Below are 22,887 nucleotides of genomic sequence, written 5' to 3'. Positions count from 1 at the left end.
AAAACAAAAGACAATTTTCTAAGACAATCTTCAAAGTTTAAAAAAATTGTCTATTTTTTGCAAAATCGAACTTTTTCTGCAAAAAGAAACACCATCTACTTTTTTACTTTATAAACGTAGAAATTCAAATTTGATCCGAGACCATGTCTCGTCTCGTAATTATGCAGACTTAGTACAAGTCAGATGTTCTATAGTCTTTTGGCTTCAGTCGCAAAAATTTGCAAAATATATTATTTTATTGTGAATTGAAAATATGTTATACTCACAGAAATGTAAAAATTTTGTGCAAAAAAATAAACGATGCACGGCTTCTGGTTATCGCAAGAAGTGGTCACAAACAGTGTTTTTGAAATCTGAGCGTAGCAATTCTGATCGTTACGTAGTCAGGATGAAAATAGCGCACAATTGGGTTTAAAAAACGATATAGATATTTATCAGATTTTCGTCCTTGTTTCATCTTGCCCTCGAAGTAGAGAACTGATAGAGGACTATGGGGATTAGAAAAGAGGAAAATGGCAATTCAATACCACAATTTTAAGGCCACAAACTAACATTTGTTCATTTTTTATCACTAGCTGTGAAATCAACTGCTCTTCATTAACTGTTCAAAAACGGTTCACCAAACCGCTTTTCATCATCCGCTCTTCATCAACTGTTCAAAAACGGTTCACCAAACGTTCAAAGTAGAATCATCATTAGTAATAATTTGCTTGGACAAATTCTTGACAGCCATGAGCAGTGATTTTCGCAAAAATCAGGGTTGTTATCTTTTTGCATCATTGTATCCAATATCACCGATGATAGTGCCGTGCCCTGACTTCAGAAACACCTTTGAAATTGGCCAAAAATTTGTCATCAAGTCAACAACTTTCTTGGAGGAAGATTTCGAAGCAAATATAAAAAAATAGATGGCTATTTTGAGAAAAGTTATCTTCTATTCCCGTATTCTATGGTTTGACCAAAAACAGTTTTGTCATTCTGGCTGCAGTTATGCAAATAATTAAAATTTGAAGCTTTTTTAAACAACTGGCAGAAATTTAGTTCATGCTGATTACAAAGTATAACTTCAGCAATCTTCTTCAAATCGGTTCGATCTTATTTTGAAAACCAAAACTACTGAACATAACTAATAAAGGGCTTAAGTTTTCCCAAGTTTTTCAGAACATCTCGTTGAGAAAACAAAAGTCGGTCCCCAGCTATTGGTTTTGAGTTATTTGTAAGACAGGCTTGAAAGCGATTTTGCGGGAAATTGCTCAAATGCGGAAAACCTTGGGGGACATCCACAACTGTTGTTTTCCTTCTAATCTTTGGCCCTGCATACTTCTTTCGGAAACAGGAAGTTGTCTGCCTTTTCTATGAAAGCAACAAAACGATAAGAATTTTGCATAGGAAAAAACGAACGCAATCACTTCGCCATTACGAGCTTTGCTTCGCTTAATTTCGCGCCCTTTAGAATTGTTGCGTGAGAATTTCATCGTATACTTAATCCTAATGAAGCTAATTTTTCATCTTCAGATAAGATCTAGCATAGTCCACAAGAAATAATTTAAGACACATTAGTGGCGAATAATCGTTTCGCTACTTATAAATCCTTTTAAAATGCCTATTGCCTCTTTTAAATTCCTTTCTCACTCTCGTAAATTCTAATTAAAAATGGCTACATTTAAATTAGTAAGCGAGGGTTTATTTAAATGATATGTAGGTTAATTTATGGAAAACAAAACTCTTAAAGCACATGGTGGAACTTTTCTGTTATCTGCGTCATATTACAAATATTTTGAACTAAATTTCACAAGCACCTGTTCTGGCATTTTTCAGCGCAATAGCTATACTTAGGCATAGGCCCCTTTTTGGTCTTTCTGTCCCATTAACAATTTTGTGGATTTTTTATGTCACAGAGTTTGAATCAGATGAAGCCATGAATTGTTGACGCAGAGAAAAGAAACAGGAAAAATCAATCACTTCTCCGTTAAATCCAAACAGCACCCCAAAATTATACAAAACCCGCTCTAAAAAAATTAGTCACTGAGGGGTCGCTTGTTTGACGGAAATTACCGACTGTGGTTTGAGCATTCTCTATAATACGTGCGCACAATGTTAAACGGGTGGTGGTGGTGATAGTAGTAGTGACGTTGGGGGGGGGGGGGTGTGAACGGAGAAGATCTTAGACAAAATGTAGATGTTTTGCAGGACAATATTGACAAAAATTAATAGTTTTTTTTTTCAATTATTCTGTTGTTTTTGTTTCTAGTTATTTTCATTGGCCTGGTGATGTTTGCCACAAATGAAGTAGCCAGGAGTGGAACAGTCTTGCGTGACCACTTTGTTGTGATGGGCGGAACCGACTATGAATGCAGCACAGTTGCCGGCAGGGTTTGGCTCCCCAATGTCCCAAAACTCGTCTAGTTTCTGAGAAATGTTGTAGGTTGTGCTGTCGTGAAATTGCCAGTCATTCAAGACATCGCTTGTGCGGCTAAGGCCAAGAAACGTTACCTAAAAATGAAGATCATTGGAAAGTGCGTTATTATTCCTTTGCGTTATGAGATCATTTTTTTTCGCATTATTCTTCATTTAATGCATTAAAATCTTAAGAAATGGTTGCGCGCATTTGAGTCCTTATTTTTTGCAATTTATATCTTTGAAGTTGCTTTTTCAAAGATAACAAACACAAATTGTATCCTGTAAGGACAAAGACGTTAAAATTTACTCTAGTTTAATACTCAAACTAGTTTAACACCAAAAAATGCTGACTCAAAAAACAGGAATCAAATAATTATTGTTTTTATTTTACAATTTTTTTGTATGTTCTGTTCTGGACAACAAGTTACTAAATCAATTATTTTTAATTTGGATGCATTTTTACTACATTGAATCCGGAGGAACACCGTATAACTCTTATACTCTTAATTTTCAATTACTACTGAATATTAATTTACCTGTCACATTGCGTTGACTTTTCGACCCTCAATAGGCTTTTTATTATTAAGAAAAAAACTTACAATGTTGTTCATGTGACGATCATCTGCCAATTTATTCCTGCAATGTACATTTTTACAAGATGAACAGTTGCCTTGAAAAACTCTTGTAAGACGAATGCTTATCTTTTAGGAATCTTGTAAGACGAATTACCAACTTGTATTATTCTGTCTGAACATTTTGTAGGACGATTAATCCTCTTTTAAAATTCTGATAGAATCTTACACGATCTTGCAAGATAACAATCCCCAGTTTACTCCAACACGGACTACTACTACCTTAGAAATTATAAATATTCAGAACGTAAAGATAAAAAATAAATTATTAAAGTTTTTGAAAATTACTAAATTCAGGTTCTTTTCTTTAGATCAAAGAGCCGCAATTAACATTTTTTTTCAATTTAAGCGATGGTTATCTCAGCATTTATTATTGAACCCCATCTAAATAAATTGTTCTTGTCTTTTTTCGACTTCGCTGTTGGACACTGACTCCACCCATTTCAGGGTTGAATAACCTATTTCATAGAGTTGAGTAACTAATTTTTATATACCGAATGGATTGAGTAAAACCTAACATTAGCGTAGTGAAGTCTAAAAGCTTACACACAAAGATTTGAAAAGTTGCAAAAGACAATAAAGCGAAACGAATTTTTTGTCCGATAAATTTTAAAAACTACAAATGAGAGCGCAGTTGTAGAGGTCTTGAACAATGGTCTGCTAATATATGAAGGAATAAGAAAAAAAACTATCTCTTACACCAGGGAGTTAGATTTTTTCACGGCTAAATAAAGTATGGGTAAACTGAAAATGTGAAAACAAATTTGATTCAATTTTCCCACAAGAACTTCACAATTGCTCATCAACTTTGTCACTTTCAGAAACAGGCAACACGTTAAGAACTTTATTTTTCAATTTAAAAAAGTTGCAATGGCAACAACCCGAAAAAAATAGACAGAAAAATCACAAAATTTGTCTCAGATATATTGGATATTTCCTCAGTTTCGAATGCAATCAGATCAGGAAGCGAGAAAATTTCCTCATTGATTTATATAAGCTGATAACATTTTAGTTTATGATAGTATTTCTAATCAAAATAGGAGAAAGGTTTTTGTTCTGAATAGGCTTTACAATCGGGTAACTTCCATAAAGACAATCAGGAGATCCCTGCTTATTTAGATCTTAGCCACAATTACAAAAAAATGAGAAAACAATTTTTGCATTGATCAACTCAATTTTGCAAGAGCTGTCCAATGATACCATTTTTGTGTCTCTCCTTAAAATATACAACTCGACCAGCAATGACTCAACAACAAAAGCCAATATGGTTTAAAGTTCCTCGGCTCCTAATAAATTTGAGGTCTGGAAAACAGTATAAGGAGATAGTTTAGTGATAAACTGTCGTCAGTTACTTTCCTTCGAAGTTTAATAAACAAGGAGGCTCGTTAATGTGCGTTTGCACATAATGTTCCGACCCGAGCTCATCTACATTTTTGAGGTAATTGTCAACCAGATGAAGGAATAAGAAAAATGTTTGAATTTAAAGCAATCGTTACACAACCTATATACTAATTGAATTACATAATGCCATGCTTTATTACAGCGCCAATGGGATCTGACGTTAAAGAGACTACGAGACAAAAAAAACAACCAAAAAAATAGAAGAACAAAAACTTCACGGCAAAAAATTAATATCTAAATTTAAAAACACATAGTAACAATGTCAAAATGCAGTCAGATAAAATCTTAACTACTCAAATTTAATTTGTCCTAACTATACAGCGGACGGAAAGTTTTCTTAATGAGACTATGTTACGATCAATAAGGCGAAATTCAAAAATTAATCAACTTTTTTTAAACAAAGAATTTTCAAAAGTCTTAAAAATCATTAGCGTTTAACTAAATAATCCATGGTATACTACTAAAAAGTTACGAAAAAACCAAAAGGCCTCGTCTTTGGGTAGTTTAAGCCTTAGAAACGAAATAAAGAAAAACCTAAAAAAATAGAAAGGATTTGTTAAAACACCAGCTATTGCTACCATTGGAATCATTAGCTATTATCTGAATTTTCTTCCCTAAGCCAATAGCAACTATCAGTATTAGGATCCAAAAATAGGATCCAATAGGATCCAAAAAAAATATCCGAAAATTAAAAAAAAATTGAAAACTAGTGGCATTGAGGTTTTAAAACTAATAGGTAGAATATAAAACCGCTAGCCAGTTTTTTTTTGGCTGCATTAGAAATAAAAATCGATCCTGTAAGTACTAAGACTGACTAATATTACACGAAAATAGTTTCGGATAGGTTAATGTTCAAAAAAAATTTCGAAAATTTTTTTAAAAGTCTTAACAGCCCTTAAACTCAAAAGCTTTTCACGGAGGTCAATAAGTACGCTCAGAAACAACAAAATGGCAAGAAAAAAAATTTGTCATGCATAGATAATTAATAAGAGATCGCAATGAGTCTTAAGACTATGGAAACAACAACAAAATCATGTGAAAACCAAAATTCAATAGAAAAGTGAAAGAAAATTTCGAAGCCATATAAACCATTAGATTTTCTCTAAAAACTTTATCTGTGATCCACTGAATTTCTTTTCCAATGGGATTACAATAATGTTTGGACAATGTGTATAATATTTGGATAGTGTGATAATAGTCAAAAGTAACCAATAATACAAAATATCCAAAAATTGTTTTTTTTAAATTTTGCATTCTTGTGTTACTGAAGTCAAAGAATCAATAGTTAGAAGACAAAACCGCCAACGAAACTTATTTTAGTTTCAGTAGAAAGCAAATGGGTTCTGTCAATATTAATTCACAGTTCACGAAAATTTTAAGATTGGTTAATGTTCAAAAAAAGTCAATAAATACGCTCAAATTTGCTTCGAGGGGAGTATGGGGATGTTTTTCTTGCATAGGTGATCAATAAGACATCACAACAAGTCTTATGACCATGGAAACAACAACAAAATCAGGCAAAAACCAAAACTTCAGTAGAGAAGTGAGAGAAAAGGTCGAAGCCAATTGAAACCGTAAGCTTTTCTCTGAAAAATCTATCTGTGATCCACTAAACGTTTTTTTTTAAGCCAAGAGCTCTCAATATGATGATGTGATGAGATTTCAAAAGAAACCAATAATACGGAAATATCCCTAAAAATTATTAAAACTTTTTGAAATCTTGTGTCCTTGAAGTCATATTTTTAAAAAATAGAAGAAAAAACCACCCGCTAGAGCAGATTTGGTTACAGTAGTACGGAAGAGGGTGCTGTCGCCACAGAGTCTGACTTACAGTTCACGATAATAAGTTTATGATTGGTTAATAATCGAAAAAATTTCGAAAAATTATTTTTATAGTCTTAACAGCCATTAGCTGTCCACTCAAAGCACTAGATATGTTCACTTAAATCTCATTAAGTAACATTTTGCACAGTAAGTCAACGAGTCCATGCCAAAAGACTCCAAAAAATTAGTAAAACCTCAAAGAGAAATTTCATTTAAAATTACAAAAACTCAGAGTCCAATTTAAAAAAAAAACGTGACCAATTCCTTGAAAACGATTTTTTTTGTTCATTTGGCTTCATTTGACTGTAAAGGAGGTTTTTCATTAACGGAACTTCGATATGAAAAGTGACTTGTCTCAAGGTAACTTAAAAAAATAAAAAAAATAGAAAAAATTTAAAAAAAGAGCTCTCAAATAGATTTCGAATATTTTTGATATTGAAGCTCCCTATGAGACCAGAACTAGTCTTTTTTATCGCCTTTAGTCTATTATGAGCACAAAATCGGTTCATTTTTGGCAAGAAATTTAAGTTTGAAATACTATTTTCATTGAAAATATCTTAATTTGAAGAAAAATAACAATAAAAGTGAACAAATATTCCGTGTTCACACAAAACTTCAATCCTCGATAACTCCTCGAAAAAAAATAAAAATCAAAAAATCTTTTTAATTTTTAATTCTGCGCTGGACCAGCTTTTTAATGATACCACTCACATTTCTCTGCGATGAATATATCGATCGGCCGTAATTGACTGAACAAAAAAACCCATTTGAGTATATAGTTCCTCCCCCCCCCCCCCCACACACACAAGTGGAGTCGGAACAATTAATATATATGGAACAATTTTGGCTTAATTTGTTATTTTTGTTAGCATTTTTAAGCTAGCAACAAATTAAACGCAAAAATATTCAACCGCTTTTTTTCTCTGCAAATTTACTTATGTATTTACATTACCGATATATATGTTGCGTGTATCTGGTTAAGTCACTGAGAGGGTCTAGCCCTCCTCAAATTCAGCGCAGTGGTTTAAAATGTATCATAGAATTTCGATGAGACTTCAAGAGAGTTATGTAACCGTGCTAGAAACACACACTTTGAAAGCTTCAAAATCTGTCAATTTTCAATAATATTATTTGATTTTGGAATGTGACACTGGAGAGATCTGACATTTCAAAACTTGTATGGAATTTTTAAGGGGTATATCCACTCGAAGATTATTACGATCCGTCTAGAAATTAAATAATTGGCTGCAAACAAAATTGCAAGTAGGGCATCTAGAAAAGGGAGTAAAACTTTTAAAAATGAAAAATCAAAATAGGGTATGTGAAATCTTAGAAAGATGCCAAACAGACAGCGCTATTTCTTACCGAGTTTTCTTCATTGCGATTAAAAAAAGTTGGATGAATATACCTTTTTTATATTTTTATAGTATGTTTTTAATCTTAGATATTGGACTTTTGATCGCATTTATGGCATTCTGCTCTATGCACGTGTGGCTTTAACCACGTCTTCTTTTTTATGCTTCATTAATAAATTCAAACACGCGTTTTTTGGGGACGGTAATTAGGATGATGTCTTTTAACGGGGGGTACCCGATACTATTAAACTGTTCGTGGGCCTAATCTGCTTGTCAGCGAAACGATGAAGCTTTGTTACCGAGTTATTCTGATCAGGATCAAAAGGAGCCATTGATTTGAGGACAGCCATCTCTAGAGCGTCTCTGGGAAACGCGAGATGAGAGTTGTTCAGTGCCTCACAAGCATCTGCAGCCTCTGCGTAAGTCATTTTTACTCTGGACACGTGAATACACATATTGTGTGCTGAAAGCATAAATTTAAAAACGTTAAAAACTGGTTTTCAACATATGCCTCAAGCATAAAAATAAATTTTAATTGAAATATTAAAAAATGGCATAAAAATTCCCCAGAATTTGAATGTTCGAAGGGTGTACATGGAGACGTTTTATCTACCAACTAAAATTCAGCTTACATAACCTTGCTTTGCCAAACGTAGATCTTACATAAATGCATTGTTTCTAATCGTTGATCTTTTATAAATTCAGCGCATTCATGCGTAGATCTTGCAAATTTTCATCGTTTCTTTGCGCTGACCTATAATTAATTTTAGAGTTTCCAAGAGCATATCTTACTTAAGTGTAGCGTTTCAAAGCCTTATACTTATTTATTTTGTGCGTTGCCAAGCGTACCTTACAAAAACTAGCTATTCCAAAGGTAGATCTTACATAAACTACATAAACTAAGCAATTCAAATCATGAAAATTACATAATTTATCGTCTTTATGCGTAGATATATAAACGTAGCACTTCTGAGTCTGAGCGTTGATTTTACAAATTTTGAGGGATCCAAGCTTATATATTACAGTTTTAGCGTAGATTCTATTTAAAAATCTCCTTATCTTAAAAACAGGTTTTCCAAAAGCGGACCTAGCAAAAATTTAGCGTTTCTATGCGTTCCCTGTACAATAATTAGAGTCTTCTAAGACAAGATCTTACAAAGTTTTAGCGTGTGGATGCGTAGATCTAATCTTTGATGCTTACTAATTTTAGTCTTTAGGCCTCAATCTCATAAAATTGTTTCCAAGCACTGATCTTACATATTTTAAATGTTTACAAGAGTGGATCTTTTATATAGATAGAGATTCTAAGCAAAGTTTTTTGAAATAATTTTAGAAGTTCTAAACAATGATGTTACATCTTTCCATCATTTCCATGCATCGTTTGACGTTTTTTGCTGCAATCTCATGTTATAGCTTTAAACTTTTTCTAAATCTTACATAAGTTTTCCAATTCCATTTGTCAAAAATTAATCATTTCAGCGCTTAACTTCAGTGCTGATTTTGCCAAAAACAGAATTGTATTTAAGTTAGCGTTGATCTTACGTAACTTCATTTATTATTTTCTGAAGTTGCATGAAGCGAATTGTTGGTTTCCAGAACTTGCTTTGATGTCAATTCCTGTCGCTCATAATCCTATCAGAGCCTTAAAAAAGTATTTTTTCGTTTCTAATTTTGAAGTATTATTTCTATGGTTCTGAGTGTGAACGGAATCGGCCTATCTGATCCTTATGTAACATAAATGTTCAAAATTGTACCTAAAAAAGTTTCCAGTAATTTAAAAGTTAAAAAGATGTGAGTCCTTTTCAGCATTGAGATCCAAGTCTCATAAAAAATTGTCGGTGAAGTCAACAGTCGGCCCTGGAAGAAGAAAAAAATTTGAGACAAATGTTGAGTTTAAGTTGTGTGAAAAGCAGGTTGTTTACAGTTTTCAGTCTGCAACTTATTTCCTCTTTGATCTTCTTTTATTTAATTTTTATAAAAGTTCTGCGTGCCTGACTTCATTTGCGCTAATTTGAAAAAGTTAAGGCTTTTTCAGCGTTCATCTGGCAAAACTTACCGCTAAAATTTTGCAGTAATCTTAGTTTTAGTATCATTCTACATAATTTATAATTAGAATGTTCACATAAGTACGCTCTCTTAACCAGAAAAACATAACTGGATCTTGACAGCGTCCAAGTGGCTAAGAAGGCAGCTGGGACGATTTGAAATTTTTGTCCTCTCCTCTACAGCAACCAACTAATTTTTTAAATGAAAATTGCGGCAATTCAACGGAATCAACGGATTGACCACCATTTAGGTACTTGATGCCCGAGTCCAATCTATAAAGACTACAGTTCTATGGGAACTTAACCAACAGCTGCAAAGTAATAGAAGAGGCGACAAGCAAGCAGGAAGTCTAAGAGTTACAACTCTGTAAATGAAAGCTTGAAAACGTTGAACTCATGTATGATCCACGTCTAGAGATGCTAACTTTATGCCAATTGTATGGTCGGAAACGCTAAAACTTTGTAATATCTCAAGTTAGAAACGCTATACTCATGTAAGGTCCACGTTTATAATTGCTAAATTTATGTAAGTTATACGCTTCGAACAAATTTTTGTATGATCTAAGGTTAGAAACGCTAATTTCATATCTTATCTGTCTTCTTACACGCTATGTTTATATAAGATATACTACTGGATCTACGCACAATTTACATCAAATCGAAACATAAAAAAACTTGAAATTATTGACTGCATTTATTGACTGAATTTTAAGATAAACGGTAACTAGCGTTGAGAACATTTGAGATAATTTTGTTCACTTTCTAACTTTTCAACGCTAATTACCGCTTTTCTTACATAATTGGGCCAAGTAACCAGACATTTTTACATCTAGAATTAATCGGTGTTAGAAACACGAAAACTCAGTTTCAAATTCTAATTTTTGCGTGTAGTATTTTAGTATCTTCTGGAAAGATCAATGAAAATCTTTTTAAAAGACGAAAACAGAAAGTATAGCTATAATGGTAAAGTATAGAGGTAAATTACAGGTAGAATGTAACCATTGTATGATAAATTATAGCTTTCTATGTACGAATGTAAATTGCTCCTTGATCCACTTTTCGTGTTCCAAGACTACTAAATTTTTGCATTTGTGAGATCAACGTCATCTACTGCCCTCAACAAATGACCCGTTTTGGTCCAGAATTTAAATTGTCGTGAACGTCGTATAAATAACTTTTTTATAAACTGCTCACCCTAGTCGAGACCGTATGGTTATCTTGCAGGAATCTGTCAGATTCTGACAGATAGATGGTTAGCTTCTGGCAGAAAAATGATCGTCTTGCAAGGTTCTGTCAAAAAAGGTTCATCTGGAAGAATCTGCCAGAAAATGATTCTCTGGCAGAATCTGCCAGAAGAATGGCCATCTTGTAAGCTTCTGACAGAAAAATGATTATCTTGCAAGATTCTGATAAAAAAGGAAAGAGTTGTTCCGGTTGAGCTGCATTTCAATTGGTTAATAACCCGCAATGACAACCTACTCAAAATATTTAATTATGATAGATTTTGTTAACTTTTGCATGATTTTCTAAACTTTTAATTCAACATTTCTCTGCTAGCTTCAATTGTTCGCCATTTCTCTCTGTATTTCTGAGTAATCGAAAAACAACTTTTTTAAGAGATTTTATTTAACAACGAAAATCACAGAATTCGAATTATAGCCAATCAGATTGCTCCGTTACAAATTTAGCTCTGTGTGCTCTGTGGCACATTTAAATCTGACGAATTTCCTTCTCTGACAAGTTTTACGGTTTTATCTACTCAACGCAACAAAGGTAATCTTTTATATATTTAACTATTGTGTTATTTGTGTCCACATTGAAAATTCGAGATTTGTTTTTGCCATTTCAGGGTCCAGACGTTCACAAGAAAACTCAACATTCTCTCATTCCAATCACCAACTACCACAACATCGTTCCAAAAAGTAATTAAATGTAATTAATTAAAACAAAAATAAAGCTAATTTAAAAAAGCACAGGTTTGTTTCAGAGCATACGATTCCTCTCAAAAACAACAACAACAACTGGATTACAGAAAACAAAGGTTATCAAAAAAAATAGAGCTGTACAATTATTAAACAAACTTAATTATTTAAATAAGTATAACTACATCATCCCCCCACTCCGAGTTTTTGATGCCCACAACTACAAATTATGTGTTACTATTTAGCAAATTGCTAACTATAAAAATAGCATGTGCGCTTGGAGGCCGTAATCGATATATGTCTACAAATCTGGGGGTGGAAACAAAAATTATCCAATTTTCTCAAAAGTTTTTTTGTTTATCATTTGGAGTGAGAGTTGAGTTGCGTGTTCATTTGAGTTTTGCGTTGAGTATTGAGTTGTGTGTTGAGTTGAGTTTTGAGTTGAGTATTGAGTTGAGTGTTGAGTTGAGTGTTGAGTTGAGTGTTGAGTTGAGTCTTGAGTTGAGAGTTGAGTTGAGTGTTGAGTTGAACATTGAGTTGAGTGTTGAGTTGAGTATTGAGTTGAGTACTGAGTTGAGGGTTGAGTTAAGTTTTGGGTCGTGTGATGAGTTGAGAGTTGAGTTGAGTTCCTTTTGAAAAAATTGCAAGGAAAAATGGTCTATGGAAAAATGATCTGGGACTTTTCCGTTTTCAGCTTAGACTTTGGAATGGTGATCACGAATTTTCCAAACAGAAATGCGGAAAAAGAGAAAGAAAGGAAAGAGCGGAAACAAAACGTTGGATACGTGAGAGGTAGCTAGTTTTGAAGCAATAGCGCGTAAAACTTTTATATGTTATTTTAATTAATTTTATTGAATTATAATTGACTGGCACTACGACTAATCTGCTCAAATAATTGTCTAAGAAAATTATTTCCAGTATAGTTGCCTTATTGATCTGATAAAAGAGCACGAAAATTGTTTTAAGAAACATTTAAAAATGCTTGATATAAAATTGCTTGGTATGATAGTTTACTGAGTTGCTTTTTCAAAATTTTTATTTGTTTACTTTATACGTAGAGTACATGACATACTTATTCTGCCTAAATGATATGCTAATAATTACAACAAACGCATTTTCTTATTTTATCGCTTTTTCAAATATTTTAATTCCTGCCAGATTCCTACAAGATAAACAAACATCCATTCTCGACTAGGACGATTAAACACTGAACTGCAGGTTCCACCGGATCTTTAACTTAAAATTTCAGTCACCAGCGCGTTTCATACCTCTAAAAACGGTCTAAAACATAGACATTTCTTATTCATAAAAATGGAGAAAAACTTTTATGCTTGTCAAAATACGTAAAATTTTTTTTCTATAATTAGCGATGAAAATCGAAAATTAAGACTTGCGAAAACTAAGATACGGCTGAGCTATGATTTGTATAGTTATGAAAGTATATGTAATGTTATAAAGTGTGTACCTGAGTTGATCATAGTGTCTCCGCAGTCTGCATGTGGTCTCTCCAGTCTGCGCAGTCTTCTGTCCAGTTTCTGCAGGAAATGCACCTCCCCATTCACAACATCCGCCACTAAACATCACACATTAACTGTGTTAACCCATCAATCAGTAGATTTTAAGGATCTATTCTGTTCCCGCACCCCCCCCCCCCAGCTTAGTGAGCATGCATTTTTATGACCCCCCGGCGCACGTGCTATTTTCTTACATAGTAACGTGCTATATTACAACATATAATTTGTAACTGAAGGTCATAAAAAACACTGGGGGGGGGGGGGGCGAAACAGAACAGATCCGATTTTAATGTGTAGAAAATAATTAATTATGCCCCCCCATCACCACCCCATTTTGGTATGTTTACCATGATTAGGGGATTTTTTGTTATATGACCACGAAGCTGGGGGGGGGGGGGGAAGGGGGAGTAATGGGAATGAAAAAAACCGGCAGTAGCGTTTTATTTTCTAATTAGTCTCATTTATCATTTATATAGTGATAACGTATTTTAATTGTTAAAAAATTAAATTTTAAAATTTTACTTTGTAAACTGCCCATTTCTGAAAATTATTTTTACCAACATTTCACAAAAAATTTTGGCATTATTTTCGGGAAAATCCAGTTAGCTTCGTCAGTTTTCCAAAAGCAAAGGTGAAACCTGTACAATTTACCGAAAAAACTCCAGAATTTACAAGGCACATATTTCTAATGATCAAGACTTGATGAATCTAAACAAATTTCACATTTGACTCAATCTATATACTCGTGCCTACGAGAAACGACAAAACTTCTAATTGGATTTCTTCATTAAACACTATCTATTCCAATTACGACGGTTATCTTGCATGAGCAAGCAAGGTTCGTGCCAATACCGCGGTTATCGTTCAAGATCTTGCTAAAATTGGTTATCGGGTGAGAACCTGCAGAAACGTGGTTCTCTTGTACGATAGCTACTTCTGCATAATAACAATCCTGTTGAGATGATAATTAACTTGGAAGGAATTCGACAAAATTTTATATATTTTTATCATTTTTCTTCATCAAACCCATCTGAGGGCCTTTACGTTGGCGGTCCTGTAAACGGTGTGTACTATGCTTATACTGAGCAAGCATCCACTTAAAAATTTCACTATACTGGAAAAAAAGCGGCTCATTTGTTGGTTAAAAAACTAACGGGAGCAGTAATTTTCGACATTTTTGATAATTCTTGCTTAATTTTTGATGCTATATCTTTTTTATTGATTTTTTTTACTTCATGTCCCTTGTCCTGTCAAGTTTAATCTCCTTGAAAATCTCGCGAAGATATTGTTTTTAACAAGCATGAAAAGAACTTGCAAATTCATACAGATCTTGATAAGATCTTCCCAAAATTATCTATGATTAAGTAACTTTCTGAACAAGGCTGTAACGTTTCATTTCATTTGGAACTTTCAAAAACAGAAAATTTACAATTAATTTTGCAATTTGTCTGAAGTGTATATAGGGTCTCATGAAGTTGAAGTTCAGGCAGTTAATCCCAAATTACCGCTGGCAGAGTCAAAATTCAAGTTTATAAAATAGCTCTGAAAGAAAACGATCTGATAAAGCCAGTCATATATGGTGGACAATCAATTAACAGCAATGATGCGCAGGTAATGCTCGGTGAGAGAAAACATGAAAAGATTTGAAAAAACGTTCGATACTGTTGATCATAAAATTTTGAATCAGAAATTAAAAGAGTACGGCTTCCGAGGTGTTTTCCTAAATTTTTAGAAAGAAAATAATTGACTGAGAGCCAGCAATACACAGAGACAAAATTCGATTGATCAAATTTAAAAGAAAATAAATGTGGCGCATCGCAGGATTCAGTTTTGGGCCCGCTACTATTCATGATATACTTCATGATTATATAAATTACCGCTGATTAAAAGAAATTGTTTTATTTTCCTGATGATATAACATTGTTTACGAGCTCAACGAACAAAAAGTAAATTTTTGGTGACAGTATTAAATCCTCTGAATAGTTGAGTTCCAACAGTGACTGTATATTACGACAAACGTAACCTGGTTTACTTTGGAAAGAACTGTCGCCCTGCACCTTTCTTTGATAACGGATTGATAAGGAAATCAACCAAGGTAAGTATACAGTTCTCATTCTAGATCAAAAATTGACAATTAAGCAGCACGACAATAAAGTTTGCGCTGAACTTTTACAGTTTTGTGGTGCTGTGTACCGATTTAGAATTTTTTTCGTCGAATCATCTCATTTTGTTCTATAATGCACCTGAAAATTCTGTAATTGTGTATGGTTTTTTAGTATATCTTAAAACACTTTAAATGAGATTTTGATGTGTCAAAGAAGAATAATAAGAGCTATTTTCTGCCTGTGACAGACCGATTCGGTGTCACTTCTCATGCGGGATCACGGAATATTAACCATTTTGAGCTTTTCATGAAGGAAATATTTATCAAAACTTTTGAACAAGTGTCAAATAAATCCGTTAACAAGCTACTTCATTCACATTGTCTAGAAAACAGGCGGCTAACTCGCAGCTCTAAACTCAAGTTTCTTCCGAGTATTCCATTTACGTCAAATTGGATCAGAAAATCACATAAACGGCAATCTAGTGATTCATATATTTTTCTTTGGTCAATCAGGCTTTTGCAGTTAAAACTAAAAGAGTTGGGAGCTTAAGATTTCTACAGTTTGGTTAAGCATTGTACGTCATCGTTAATTGCGAAATTTAAAGACCTTTTCGAACTTAGCATCACATTTCTCATTTACTCCAGCTTTTTTCTTTATGAGGTCTTGCTGGGTTTCCACTTGATGAGATGTATAACTCTTTGGTAATCCGTCCACGCACTTTTTTGCATAATTTCAGTTCAAATAAGAACGTGTTCTTCTGTGTCAACTCTAGTTGTGGGTTTAAAAAACTAATTAAGTAACGATTTCCTCAATAAAGTGAGGTGCCGAAGTAGATCATGCTGCACAAGCTCAACTCTTCTTGCGATTTATACAAAAAGCGGCTCGATTCATTTGTCACCTCATTAATACCATTGTATGCATATAGCAGATATTTTGAGCCATATAGCCCATATAGCCATTTGATGGGTTACAGACAAAAAAGTTATCAATTAGGGGGATTTTCCCCCTTTTAAAAACAATATCATTCGTCACTAGAAAATGACGACCAGAGAACCACAAATAAACAAAACAGCCGCCGTAAAAGCGTTCCCTCCTCTTACCCTCATCCTCCAAATCATTGTTTTGCCTCAAGGCGGCCACGGCAATTGAGAATATGATGAGCATGGCCAGTGCATTGATTATGATCCAAAGCAGGACCAGGTACCAGAAGTATTTAGCCACAACGGGAGGCAGTCTGTTCAGCAATGAGTCACCACCGCCTGGATCACGTCACAAGAAGGCATTTGAGAAAATCATTTTTTTTCCGAATTTTACTAATTAATTGGAAACGAGCTGGGAAAGGTAATAGAATTGAGGATTTTTTAAAGATTCACTTAATCTATGAGAAATACATAAATACCGCATTATTTTTATCAGCAAAAATTTCAGCATTTTTTCTGAATAAAACATCATCGTTTTCCAACTAAACATGAATATTTCTTCTGAAAACTTGGCAACCGCAACAGACCCCTTCCGAGTTGCTACTATCCAGTTGCAATGAAGTTTGAGGAACTTTTAAAGTTTTTTGTCAATTTTTTTCGCCTATTGATAGAATTGCTCTGGCCCGAAGCAGCGCCTTGAGGATTAAAGTTTGTCCGGCTCCTTTAAAACAAATATTTGTTCAGGCTAGTCGCACCAGTCACCCATTCTGTTCATTATAACCAATGGGTATGCCATTATGCCCACTGCCATTTTACACAACCTGCCATTTTACCCAATGCCTTTTTACCCAATGCCAACTTACCCATATTACGTTATTGTTAATATTATCAGAACAATTATTTAGCTGACTATATACTTAAATGGACCGTGGGACTTGATATGAAACTATTACAACCGAACGTGGGATTATATTTTCTACATAAACATTTTTAGACATCCTTGTAATAGCGACCGCTAAATTGGGTAAAATGGCATTGGGTATAATGGCATGGGCTAAAATGGAATTGGGTAAATCGTCATGTATCCGTTCAAGACCAAAGTCATTCTGGCCTACACATATCTAGGTTCGCAGACCTCATTTTGGGAGGAAGTACATCTGTGCACTGTTCTGTGTTTTTATGATTATTGTAAAAATCCCTAAATGACTAGGGCTAGAAATGAAAATTTAGAAACGCTTCAGCTCAAGCTACCTGAATATAACATAGCTCAACAACAGTCGTTTTTAAAAGAAATTTTCAAATTTTAAAATTTAAGCCATGAATCGTTAGTTTTTTTTAACCAATTTAATTCATCTAGAAATTTTTTATTCGTGTTTCGTTTTTATTCGTGTTTTGTTGAAAAAGGTATTTTTTCTATGTATTTTTGCAAAAAAAAAACATTTTTGAGGATTCGTATAAAAATAAGCAAAATTTTGCAAACAGGCAATACAAATTATTTGTACTTATATTATATTAAGTACAGTTGCTGTCATCAGAAAATTGTTTTTTTTCTCAAATTCCTTCCCCAAATTTCCGTATAATCCGTTATTGGCGGACACTCCGCCATCTCCACTTTCGCCCACCTGACGGCTCTGCCTAGTGGGCATGTCAAAGGTCACTTCTGCTTCTGACGTCATAATTGGTCACGGACGTCGTGGAAAGTTTTCCTTTACTTGTTTATCCGTTAGAAAGATTTTATAACGCTTTCTCTGATTATGAGTTTAATTTCGTCAGGCAATCAGAAAACGTAAATTAATTGTAACAACGGATTAACAAATAAGAAAAAAAACAATCGAGCAAAAATGACGACCAAAAGCTTAAAATAATTAATTTAGTGTGAATTCACACGAATTTGTCGCAATTTTTCCTCAAAGTAACCCGGAATTATAAAAGGAAAATTGGTAGATTAATTTTTATTAAAACCAACAGGCGGTTAGCAAAATGAGCTGCTGGGAAATTTCCAAGTAATTACAATGTAAACTGCCTGATAAAACTGTGTGAAATTGTTCTGTGCTTTATCTGAGCTAACTCTGATTAATTTTGAACCAAACCAATCTACCGCACCAACAAAAATGCTGCTGTAAGCTGTACCATAATATCTACCACAATTTAATTTGTCTTAAAGGTGGTATTGAAAACGTAAAAGACAAAAACGTGCTTTAGCAATGCTACGTGTGTTTTATACACGCGTTTTTGTTAAATTTTGAAGCATTTTCATTATTGTACATTAGAGCATCTATGCACGCTATTGAAAAAGTAAACGTGTTTGCAAAAGTAGCTCAAAAAATAATCAAAGCTGTTTTTTTATGTTTAACTTGGTCTTGTTTACTGTATAACAATGTTAGATTGTAAACTAAGATTTATACCATTATGAGTTAACAATGCAATCACGATAATTGAACTGTAAAAAATTAAATGACATGTTGAAAGGCTCATAACTTTAATATGGCTATTTTATCTTCCGAATTTAAAAAAAATGGTCAACCAAAAGCTTATCAAAAAACGTGAGTGAAGAAACGAATAACTTAACATCTAACGTTAAATTCACACAAAAAAAAAACAATTGACTTCTGTTAATAATATGCATTGTTCACATCATAACTTCATAATCTACGTTAAGATAATATGTGGCCAGCATATTTTTGCTAGCAAATACCGAGATTATAACATTAACATAAAGAAAAAGAATAAACAGATAGGCAATGAAGCAAATTGTTTGTTTATTTCAAAGAAGACGTCAAAGCTGAAAAAAAGTGATACAAGTTCAGCTACCAATTTCTTTGTGACACTTCGAAAATAGTCATAAAATAGGCCGCTACTTTTTTTCGGTTTATATCTCCACTGTGTGGATATTGTTTGCATAGACAAAACTCAAAGTGCAGCGTTCAAAGAAACTGCTTTTTCCTAACTGCTTTGTTTTCCTATTTTTTGTAACACTTGACAAAGAATCATATTCAAGGTGAAACGTTCCATCTGCCGCCCGACATACTAATAAAGTTTGTTATATGAAAGTTCGTTATATGATATTAATCTGGGTTGATTAAAAATTGCATTAATGAAGTGTTCCGATAATGACGAAAACATTTTGAATTATAAGTAATTTTTAGTCGCTTCATTTTTCTCATAAACAGTTCTCTTATTGAAATATTGAGATCATTTTGCAACGCTCAAACGAAATAAACTACTTCACATTTAAAAAAACTGTTATAAGTGATAAATCACTTCATCGAGTGTACAGAACTAATGAAAGCCAAATTGTTAAAGAATTTTATCAGCGCTTGAATAATAATAAAATATAATGTTTTCTGTGATAACCAAATCCACAGGTATGCAGCACTCACCTAAAAACATACGTCAAGGAGTACGGAGACACACACACACACACACACACACACACACACAAACACACACACACACACACAGAGAGAGAGAGAGAGAGAGAGAGAGAGAGAGAGAGAGAGCGATCAGCTTTGGGACATAGGCCCGTTGTCAGGTGCCTAAGAGAAAAAGATAAAAAGAACATTAATTCTTATGCGACAGTTATAATTCAATCAAGTGGGGGTAAAGAAAAACTGGTAAACACCTAATTAAATACTTATGATTTCTTCATTTCCATAAAACTTAATTGTCTAAAAAATTTGACGAAAAATGCGCTTGATGATAACTAAATTCTATTCTATTCTGCAAAACACTGAGATCAAACACAGTGAAAACTTTAAAACTAAGCTACACGTAAGCTAATAGAACATTTTTCAAATTTAATTTCAGTCGCTGCCATATTTTGCGGCAAACTTTCTGCAAAACTTTTTCCTCGACTTCACTTTATCTATAAAACTGGTGTAGAATTTTGTACTTTGCTTAGACTGACTAGCTGGGGACTGACTAGCGCCCAAAACTCAAACAAATTGAAAGGGGTGTTTTGATGGCTCTCGGACTTCTATTGGAGAGTTCTTTTGTCCTCAAGCTGCTCTTGTCGGCTGTAGGAATGTCTATTTGGAACAATGAGTTGATTCGAGTAATCAAATAACATCAAATGGATGAACAAGAAATGTAAAAGATCACAAAATTAAATCAATATTCACCCAGAGCTTTATTATGAAAGATGGTACACAAATTTAACTTTGTAAACAAATTCACAAACAAAGAGCTATTAATCTCTATCACAAGAGCGCACGAAGTTCTCCAAATAGATCTCAATTAGGCCGCTCGATCTAACTGCGGTTTTCCGGTGTTCTCTGGTGTTCTGAATTCCAATCGCGCAAACCGGTGTTCTGGTTTTATCAAGTCAATTCCACTCTCCCAACAACGTTTTTGTTATCACAACTTCTCTACAGGTCAATTCTTAAGATACAGCTCTGTTATGGTACTGTTCTGACAATATCGTGGTTTTACTCCTCAGTAACTAATCAAGCAACAACGTACTAGATTGATCAAATTAAAAGAATTTGTTAAATTATTATGGACCACATTAGTAGGGGTTTTTCCTATGTAAAGTTTGTTATGACTTCAAATGAACAATTGAATGAACTGAAAGCGTTCAATAAACACTGCTGACTTCTCAAACTATTCAAACTATAACAAAAGCAGTATCAGAGTTATGACGCTACCAATTAATCAATCGGTCAACCACTCAACTCAAGAAATTAGCACTATTTGGAAGTTTGTTCTCCCCCATGGTATCTATAAAAGAGACTCCCAAAAATGACAACAAAGAAACCTGCCCCACGGTATCAACTGACTTACTACCAAGTTTGAACACACTGAGTTAAATACCGGATGATAACTAACTTTTATAAATTCGGCCCTTCCTAGAAAATCAATATTGCCTCTGCTCAATTTCTACGTCCACCCGTTTTCGTTCCATAAATGTCTGGTTTGCCAAATGACCTTGAATTGCAAGCCAACAATCGTACTAACAATTTGTAGGAAAGCGACTTTCGAATTACAAATTCTATCACTTTCAATTGCGACTTTTTTGTGGTATAAGTAGGATTTCCCAAATTCAACAATTCGAATTGAAAAATGACAGACTTAATTATACATTTGTCTGAGAAGTTTTTTGATTTTTAATTTAGCCAGTCATCCTAAAAGTGACCTTTTGACCTGATTTATATTGTATTACTTCTCGATAGTCGCTAAGGCTAGCAAACTCAATTTTTAACAGAAGTATATTATTGATTTTGTTTATAACAAAATTGCCTTTCAATCCTTTGATACATTGATCACAACAGAATTTTGTACAATATGTAGACCATGTATTTTGTATGCTCTAATGACGTGATTGAATTTAGAAGTTTTTGTAACTTGTAAAACCTAGAGGACAAATTTTTCAACTAGTTTCACTAGCTCACTTTATTATCTACTATCAAACCCAAGTTTTTCTCTTGTATAATCTTTTTTAAGTCTCATTTTTGAACTTGTAGAAGACCATACAAAGATTATTTTTGATATGTTGTGCATTCTTTTTACGCTAAGTCGACTTGACGTGGTATCTAAATTGCTTAGATTGTTAGTGTCTGTGATCTGTTTTTGCTCAAGTTCCGACGGCTTTTTAACTTGCATAGGAACATAAAAAGCCTTTCTAACCCTCGTCTTCGACTATCTTTTTCCAAACACCCTTTCTTGTCAAATGTATATTGCATAAGTCGGTCTGAATAGGATGTTAGATCTTAACATGGATGACATTTGTACCCTGATTTCGCAGCTTTTTCCTCGCATTCAGACTTAATAAACTAAATTTGATGGTCTAACTTGTGAAAAGTTTCTTCGAGATCAAGGTGGTTGCATTTGATGACAAAATCGTGCTTTGAGACATCAATATTAAACTCATCAGTCAGCTTTGTAACAGCCAATTGTACCTCTTTTCTGCTGGAAACCAAATCGTTGATTTGACAGAACATTAAATTGTTCAAGGAAGCATGTTAATCTGATAAGAAATGTTAACTTGTAATTCGGAAATAATAAATAAAATTGACAACAAAGATTTTGGCCTGCTATCTGATGAATCGCTTCGCTTTTGTCCCGTTCTTTGTAAACTGGTAATCTTTTAGCAGTTTTGAGAAAATCGTTAGTTCATTGGCTGAAACGTGAAATGAGATCTGCTGTTTTTACGGAGCTCACTATTTTGATTTTTTTAAAAAAAAAATAAAGTTCAAATAGTAGAAGTGGTCACCAAAACTGTTTTTGGTCAGGTCATATTTTCTTCCACATAAATTTAGTTGTGACATCTGATTTTTTTTTAAATTGCGCTTGTTTTTTAGTAGTGTTTACTTACCACTCAGTTTCTAGTTTTTTAGATAATCTTCAATGTGTGGAAACAATTTCTGAAATCATCTGCATCAATATTTTTTTCCATTCTTCTCTCGAAAACTTTTTTTCCATGAGTTCATCGCAGAGCTCAAACTGTTTTTATTTTATGGGATTCTATTTCAAGCAATTTTGGAATGAGTTTTTGAATTTTTGAGCAATTGTTTAATTTTTCAACAATTTCTTTATTTGCTTCGAATGTTACATTCTTTTGGTTCCTTTGTTTTCATTTTAGTCGACATTTGCTTTCAGTTTTGTTTTCTAACTGTCGCAATTTTGAACATCGCTTTCAAACGAGCTCTTCTGAATTTTCCTTAAGTGTCTCTCTCTCACTCAGGTAAAGTTCAATGTTTGATCAAGTAACTTATGTAATTTCAGAAGCCAATCATTGTTATCCGGCGCATATTTTTCAGGTAATTTTGAA

The 22,887-nt window shown here is 33.6% G+C and overlaps 1 protein-coding gene across 1 annotated transcript; it reads right to left on the bottom strand.

Moving 5' to 3' along the window:
- Positions 1 to 2,107: 2,107 nt before the first annotated feature.
- On the bottom strand, positions 2,108 to 18,336 carry LOC142336876 (uncharacterized). The gene is made up of 5 exons (XM_075385838.1): positions 17,684 to 18,336; positions 16,299 to 16,458; positions 13,045 to 13,152; positions 7,912 to 8,075; positions 2,108 to 2,493 (listed from the first exon to the last, which is right to left on the bottom strand). Exons 1-5 carry the CDS (start codon positions 17,792 to 17,794, stop codon positions 2,248 to 2,250), a joined length of 789 nt encoding a protein of 262 aa, XP_075241953.1. The 5' UTR covers positions 17,795 to 18,336; the 3' UTR covers positions 2,108 to 2,247.
- Positions 18,337 to 22,887: the final 4,551 nt, after the last annotated feature.

Source organism: Convolutriloba macropyga, chromosome 3 (genome assembly GCF_964194025.1).
Source record: "Convolutriloba macropyga chromosome 3, txConMacr16.3, whole genome shotgun sequence".
Taxonomy (NCBI): Eukaryota; Metazoa; Xenacoelomorpha; order Acoela; family Convolutidae; genus Convolutriloba; species Convolutriloba macropyga.
This window is presented reverse-complemented; position numbering and strand designations above follow the sequence as displayed.

What these genes read in the sequence shown, in the direction of transcription:
- LOC142336876 (XM_075385838.1), bottom strand. Translation starts at nt 17,794, where the DNA reads ATGACGTCAGAAGCAGAAGTGACCTTTGACATGCCCACTAGGCAGAGC. An exon ending in CAATGATTTGGAGGATGAGG is followed by an intron (nt 13,153 to 16,298) that starts GTAAGAGGAGGG and finishes TGTGATGTTTAG; the next exon opens with TGGCGGATGTTGTGAATGGG. An exon ending in AGACACTATGATCAACTCAG is followed by an intron (nt 8,076 to 13,044) that starts GTACACACTTTA and finishes TTATGCTTTCAG; the next exon opens with CACACAATATGTGTATTCAC.